General features: G+C 43.7%; 1 protein-coding gene across 1 annotated transcript in view; it reads left to right on the top strand.

Annotated features, from left to right (window-relative positions):
- Positions 1-148: 148 nt before the first annotated feature.
- Positions 149-7,432, top strand: part of LOC309819884 (protein diaphanous homolog 1-like) — a gene marked incomplete at both ends in the record, with an annotated part of 51,893 nt that continues 44,609 nt past the window's right edge. The window contains 2 exons of the mRNA XM_082650335.1: positions 149-218; positions 319-545. Of these exons, the coding sequence (XP_082506461.1) occupies positions 149-218; positions 319-545 (297 nt within the window). The remainder of the gene's footprint in view (positions 219-318; positions 546-7,432) is intronic.

Raw genomic sequence — 7,432 nt, 5'->3', positions numbered from 1 at the left:
CTGGTCTGGAGTGTGAGAGGGTCCAGGCTTTACAGCCACGTGGGCACTGCGTGGGAGCAGGGAGGCCTGCGCCGCTCCAGCCGCCAGGTGGCGCTGCCTGGGAGAGTTGCACCGCCCACTCACCATCACCCCCCCAACGTGGGTCCGAATGGTTAGGCCCGCCAGGCAGGTAGTGCGCTTCCGCGGCTTTCCTCCACCCCCCCTCCCTTACCCCGTTGGTAGGGGCTGCGTGTCCGGGCGGAAGTGGGGCAGGCGGGCGGGAGCGAGGCGTCGCGGTTGTATATTCATGAGGCGCGCGCAGCCCGGCATGCTAATGAGGCGGGGCGCGGCGGCTGGCTGAAGAGCTGCTGGGCGGCGGCGGCGGCGGGCTTGGAGCTGCCGGGCGGGAGCGGCGTAGGCGCGGGGTCACTAGCAGCGCGAACCTGGACATGGAGCCGCCCGGCGGGGGCCCGGGGCCCGGTCGCGGGACCCGGGACAAGAAGAAGGGCCGGAGCCCGGACGAGCTGCCTTCGGCGGGCGGCGACGGCGGCAAATCCAAGAAATTTGTGAGTGTCCCTCCCACCCGGTTCCCTCAGCCTGGCCCCGTAACCGCCCTCCGGACCCCGGAGACCTCCGCAGCCGGCCCCAGGGGTGCACGCCAGTCTCTGGGGAGCCGACCCCGCGCCTCCCTTCCTCATTTTGCTCGGTCCTGGGCTCCAAAGCCCAACCTCCGACTGCTCCGGGACCTCCCGGAGCCCCGGAGTCCCAACTGGCTCTTGCCCCGGCAACCTCGGGGCTTCCTCATCCCCCAGCCCGCACGTTCTGCTCTTAGCCCCCGTAGCCCTGGCCGGTCTCGGCCCCATCTCTTCCCTCTCAGCCCCACTTCCTTTCTTCTTTCTCCGTTACCCGAACACGCCTTCTTTATCTCGATCCTGTGTGCTTTTCGGGGTCCATTTTCTCTTATTACCCTTCCCCCTGTTTTTGGTATCCTCCTGTTTGCTTCTCCAAAGGTCACTTCCTTGCCCAAGATTGATCTCTTTCACCTGCTAACTTTCCTCCCGCCCAGTCTCCTCTCTGGGCCCTCAGCCCAGTGTCACCTGATAATCCTTCCCCCCAGGAATGTTACCTGACTTTGGCCCTGCCTTCCCTCCTCCCTTGGACGTTTGTCCTTGCGGCTGCAGGAATGGGTACCTGCCCAGTTACTCTGGTCATTGGGCATGACGGTAGTTGGCTTCCCAGTATTTCTTTATCCAGAGAACCTGTCCCTTTGCCCTGTTGCTTATCGCTTAGCAAGGGGTTCGAACTTCTCTCATGAATATGCCCTTCTTAGGACGGTGATCACCCTCCCCCATGGGGAGGAAGTTAGACTAAAAGGCCAAGAAGTTTGTGAGTACCTAAGGGAATTGCCTTTTGTACGTTTCCCATGATAACTATCTCTTCAGCTCTTCTGCCACATCCTGTGCCCCAAGGCTACTGACAACCCTTTTCCAACCTGTAGAAGAGTCTGACTTTCATCAGGTGCCAATTCCAATCTGAAAGAATATTGATATTCGTGTAACACTGTGGTATCTCATTACCTTTGCACACACTGCATCTTCTTTTTTACTCCTCTCTCCAGGGAGTTGTTTGCTTTTTACTGTAGAAGCTTTGAAAGATAGGGGGCGCTGTCCAAGAGAGGGAGTTTTGGATCTTAATAACCGTTTGCTAGTTGTAACTGTAATGTAGTCTTCTCTCCCACGTAATTACTCTGCCACCCCAGTATCTTTTTCTACTAACCAAAAGGTTTCTAACTTTTTCCTCTTTCTTTCTCTTTTCTCTTATCCCCACCCCTTAGCGTTCGGACCCAACTCCACAAGTGTGGGAAGAAAACTAAGAAAGTGATGAAAAAGGATAATGTTGCTTTGGGACCTAGAGGGTTGGAATGTGGAGAGCACTAAACAGAATTAAAATAGTGACTCATCTCTTCCTACCTATTTCTAGCAAGACAGGTGCTTCTGGATGTCCTTTCCTGTGACTGTAGGCTGGCAGTCACTGCCTGTGTTTTTATCTGGTGAACATCTTTTTTCCCCCAGAAATGTAGGTTTAATAGTAGTGACAGTTTTCCCCCTATGGTGACCAAAGCAATATTTCCCTGTGTTTCTTTAGGATAAGCATGAACTTCTAGTTAGGGAGCTTTCCTTCTAAGTTTTAAGGCCCATATTTCTTCTATTTATGTATCATTTTGTTTTGCTTTTGTTTCCATGGTTACCCTTTGACCTTCCTCACCCAAATTCCAGCTGTTTTTGCTGATTTATAGTGACCTCTGTGACTTGTAAATGTTTTTCAGGTTCTAAATGGAATTTTACATGTGCTTTTGTTTTATCTAACACTTACGTGTTTCACAGATTTGTAAATTCTACTAAGTGTGTGGGGCTGAAAGGTGAGATACCTGAGGAAATTCAGCTTCTTTTCACCTGTTTTTTGGCATGTCCGTGGAGTCTTGTGTATGCTGAGTGGATTTGGCTCCGAGTCGTTGGTATTTGCTTTAGAGAGGGTACAGCTGAACCAAGTTTCTTTTTCTTTCTGAGGTGTTGGTCTTAACTCTTAATCTGCTGAATTTAAAAAAAATATGTAGCACACACAGGTAGTGAGGAGAATTGCATTCCTGGCTAGGAATTGGAAAGTTTCCAGGAAAGTAGAGCTGCTTAACCCCTTTATTGCCAACTATACCATACCTCAAGCTTCAGGATATTCTGTCTTTCTCATTGCTCTTTATATAAGAACTCTGTGGAAATGAGAGCCTAGGAGGAGCGTTGCAATCCACTTCTCTTTGTGTCTGTGTATGTATATGGCGGTGGGTAGAGTGGGCGAGATTGCCGGTTTGCTTTTGTTACCCATGGTGTAGTTTTCTTGAACTACAGGCTAAAAGTGAACTCAAAGCCGTTTCGCCTGCTCCACCTTTTTTACAGTGTGTGTCCTCGGGAGCTACATTAAGAATGCATTTTATAAAACTGCACTGGTTTGGACCTAGTGTGCCTGAAGGTATTTGTTTGCACCTGAGGGGTTACTAATCCCTTTAGCTGCTACATACCTTTCCAAGCTGATGCAGGTTCTAATTACAGATCGACTGATGAGAACACAGAGCTCACAAATTGCCTAAGATCTGCTCTTTACCCTTAAAGGCATCTAGTGTGGAAAGGACACAAGGAGTCTACGTTTAAACAGTGGTAGGGCTCATCTTTTTAAAACGTGTGGTTGTTCGAGATGCTAATGAGTGTGGTGAAGCCAGGCTGTCTGGTGTTCCATTCCCCTTGGTTCTTCTTGAGTCTGTCGTCTCCTGGACCATGAGCTTATCCCCTTGTCCAGCATTATACCAGTTCCTTTTGGAAGCCCTTAAGATGAAGGGAAATAAAAATGCTAAATGAACGGAGTGTTTTCTGCCTTTTCAGCAGTAATGAATGTGGGTGTCAGAGAGACTGATTTCTGAAATATGTGTAAGGGGAGTAAGTATAACCAGGATGTTAGGAAGCTGCAGAGTATTCCTGCACTTTACAGACTCCATGTCTTCTCATACAATCGAGAACTGATCCATTTTAAGAAAGACTATCGCATCTTGATTCAACTAGGAGCCTAACTTCGTAAAACATGAATTTTAGTGTGGGATTAGAAATAATAGAAGATATGTAATTTTTTAAATCTTGTTTAGTTTTGGATACCTATGTAAAATTATTGCTGTGTTGCAGTTTCATGCCCTTCTAAAAGCAAAGTGAGGGACTTCCCTGGTGGCGCCGTGGTTAAGAATCCGCCTCCCAATTCAGGGGACACGGGTTTGAGCCCTGGTCCGGTAAGATCCCACATGCCATGGAGCAACTAAGCCTGTGTGCCACAACTACTGAGCCTGCGCTCTAGAGCCTGTGAGCCACAACTAGTGAGCCCGTGTGCCTAGAGCCTGTGAAGCCACCGCAATGAGAAGCCCTCGCACCACAATGAAGAGTAGCCCCCACTTGCTGCAAGTAGAGAAAGCCCATGCGCAGCAACGAACACCCAACATAGCCAAAAATAAAAAATAAATACATTTATTTTTAAAATAAATAAATAAAAGCAAAGTGAGAGTGAAAGTATATTTAGTTGTAGACCCCTGTTCATCCAAAATGAAGGATGCCAGGCAGAATTTTTTTTTTTTTTTTTTTTAAGATATTGGGGGTAGGAGTTTATTAGTTTATTTATTTTTGCTGTGTTGGGTCTTCGTTTCTGTGCGAGGGCTTTCTCTAGTTGTGGCAAGCGGAGGCCACTCTTAATCGCGGTGCGCGGGCCTCTCACTATCGCGGCCTATCGCGGCCTCTCTTGTTGCGGAGCACAGGCTCCAGACGCGCAGGCTCAGTAGTTGTGGCTCATGGGCCCAGTTGCTCCGCGGCATGTGGGATCCTCCCAGACCAGAGCTCGAACCTGTGTCCCCTGCATTAGCAGGCAGACTCTCAACCACTGCGCCACCAGGGAAGCCCCGCCAGGCAGAATTTTAAACAAATATTAAGAAAGGTAGAGATTATGAAAGAAGTGGAGTTGTTCATGCAGATACCTGCTTTAATTTTGATCCAGAAGGTCGCTGAAAACCAAGGAGTATGCATAGAACTTTATACAAGTCATTTGTGTTTTTTGAAGTTGATAAACACAGGGATTACTTAGTTTGGAAAGAGGGAGGGGAGCCTACAGGAATGTTATTGAGAGTTTGAGATGACAGAATGATACCTTAAAAATTTGCCCTCTGCCTGCCTGGTCTTTAAAGAGACAGCACAAGGATCCACTGGATAATGTTACATTTACTTGTCTCAAAGGAAATCCTCCCTCACAGAAGGTGAAACTGAGGGAATGCCTCAATTAAAATCTCTGCCTTGAGAGAGTTGTTAAATGTTCGGATATTTTTATAAAAAGAGTTGAAATTTTTATGACCTGTAAATTGTTTATTTAAAAAGCTAAGAATATAGTAATAAGTGAGAAATGATTTAACTTTGTTGATGGGCGTATGGGTCAGAATAGACTAATTTTATTTCCTGTGTGATAAAATCACCTTTTATTATCCCCTGGGGTGTTCAGTGTATTTTATAAATGGATTGCCACGTTATTCTTGGAGAGTGTTATATTTTCAGTGAAATGTAACAGAGGCTTAAAAGATAAGGTTATACCACGTATGATTTAGAAAAACAGCTTAAAATCATGTTTATTAACAAGAAATATTAGGTATTATAGAGAAACAGAGTTTGTATATGCAGGTGGTGTTTTCTCTCATTTTATGTCTCAGCTGAAATCATGACTACAAAAAGCATCCCCATATTGAAAGAAATCTTAAGTGTTTTTCTTTATTATGTTGAGCCTTCTATTCTCAATCACTTTTGTCTGAAAGCAGTAGGAAAAAATTCATCTCTTGCTAACCAGCAAAGCAGCATTGGGTGTTTGCCCCTTGTTTGGGTTAGATGAGACAATGCCAACCCTCTCCCTGTGCCTAGCTGTCTTATCATTCCCTCCCTCTTTGTTTTTACTACTGCCCTGCTGCTATAAGGACTCGTTCTAGTTCCTTGGATAGCCAGACCTTTGGGGAATCAGGAGCAGTAAAAGATGCTTATACTAAAATTTCTTAAAACCTTGAAGCTGAAATAGAAAAATAAAGAATATTTTAATCACTATGAACATATCTTACCTTATTTTCTACCTATCTTTTTTTAACAAACACAGTTTTTCTAATCAAAGAACCTTTTTTAAGAAAGTAAGAGAATTACTGTAGGAAAAGGGAAATTGAGACCAGTATTTTAAGGAATTTTACCACTGATTACAGGATAACTCTGGGTGAATCATTGTTCTTTCAACTTTGAGATTCTTACTTCCATTCATTAGTAAAGCTTGCTGTGAATGGTAGTCTTAAAATTTTAGAGTTGGAAGGGACTTTAAATGTCATCAAGCCCAAACACCTGCTCAGTGTAGCATCCCTTCTTACAGTTGTAGGTTGGAAATTGGATAAATAAATGGACGAGGCAAAAGCATAAAATTTTGGATTCTACATTTCCTTTAGTAAATTTCAGGATCTTGGAGGAAAGGGATTATATAAAAGGAAGAGATACGCTAGAAGCTATGAGACTGAAAGGGAAAAGATTGAAGAAATTGACTCTGTTGCTTGGCTCTGTGACAATTAGGGAGTGTCAATTGGTCCTTTAAATATTTGCTTAAATTTCTTCCCTCCAAGAAGGGGGATGAAACAGATAAGGGGACAAAAAAGAGAAAAATCATAAAGAACTTAATTAAGAGAAACACAGCATTCCTATATGGAAGCATTGTTATATGGAAGATGGGAAATTCCATCCTTGATTGTGGTTATAAGTGGTCTTTAGGCAGTAGCTACTTTGTCATTTTGTTAGGTAGCAGATACAGGTAGCGTTTATGGTGTCCTAGATTATTTTTCTGGATTTCTGATTCTGTGACTTATTCCCTGTTTTAGGAATAGTACTGTTTGAAAGCAATAGGATTTGCATTTTCTTTGAAGACTTAGCATACTTCAAGGATCCAACAGAGGTTGCTTTATAAACCATCTTTGATCCTAAAGGTCACAGAAAACCAAGGTAGTGGGCTTATATCTCAGATATAGCTGCCTTTTTTTTTTTAATGTTAAGTAATTAACATTAAAGTAAATCAAGTAAAAAGATAACCCACACTTGCTTTTTTTTTTTTTCACCTAGAGTAGCTGATACTTTATTCAGGGGTCTTCACCTGTTTGTTTTGCCACAGATCCTTTGGACATCTTTTTTCTTTAAACATCTTTATTGGTGTATAATTAACATACAATAAACTGCATATATTTAGTGCACAATTGGTGAACCCATTGCCACAGGCAAGATAACGAATATATCCATCACCCTCAACAGTTTTTTCCTGCCCCATTGTATTCTCTCCTTCTCATTCCTCCTTGTGCCCCAATCCCCAGGTAACTAACGACTGATTTGCTTTCTATAACTATAGATTAGTTTGTATTTTCTAGAAGTTTATATAAATAGACTTATACACAATATGAACCCTTTCTTTTGGCTTCTTTCAGCATAAGGTATGTTAGCTATATTAATAGATCATTCTTTTTTATTGCTGAGTAATATTACATTGTATGGGCTTACTGTACTGTAATTTGTTGATGGGCATTTGGATTGTTTCCAGTTTTGGTTCTTTTTTGTTTTGCTGTGAACAGTCATGTACAAGTTTTTGTCTGGACATATGCCTTCATCTCTGTTTTGTAAATACCTAGGAGTGGAATGACTAGGCTATATGGTGGGGCTATGTTTAACTTTTAAAGAAGTTGCCAAACTGCTTCCAAAGTGGTTATACCATTTTACATTCTCACAAGCAATACATGGGTTCTGGTTCCTTGTCAGCTCTTGGTATGATCAGTCTTAAATTTTAGCCATTCTAGTGGGTGTGTAGTGAGTGGACAAAGAATGTC

Source organism: Grampus griseus (genome assembly GCF_964374135.1).
Source record: "Grampus griseus genome assembly, chromosome: 3".
NCBI classification, from domain to species: domain Eukaryota; kingdom Metazoa; phylum Chordata; class Mammalia; order Artiodactyla; family Delphinidae; genus Grampus; species Grampus griseus.
Note: the sequence above shows the minus strand (reverse complement) of the source record. Positions and strands in the feature narration are given on the sequence as shown.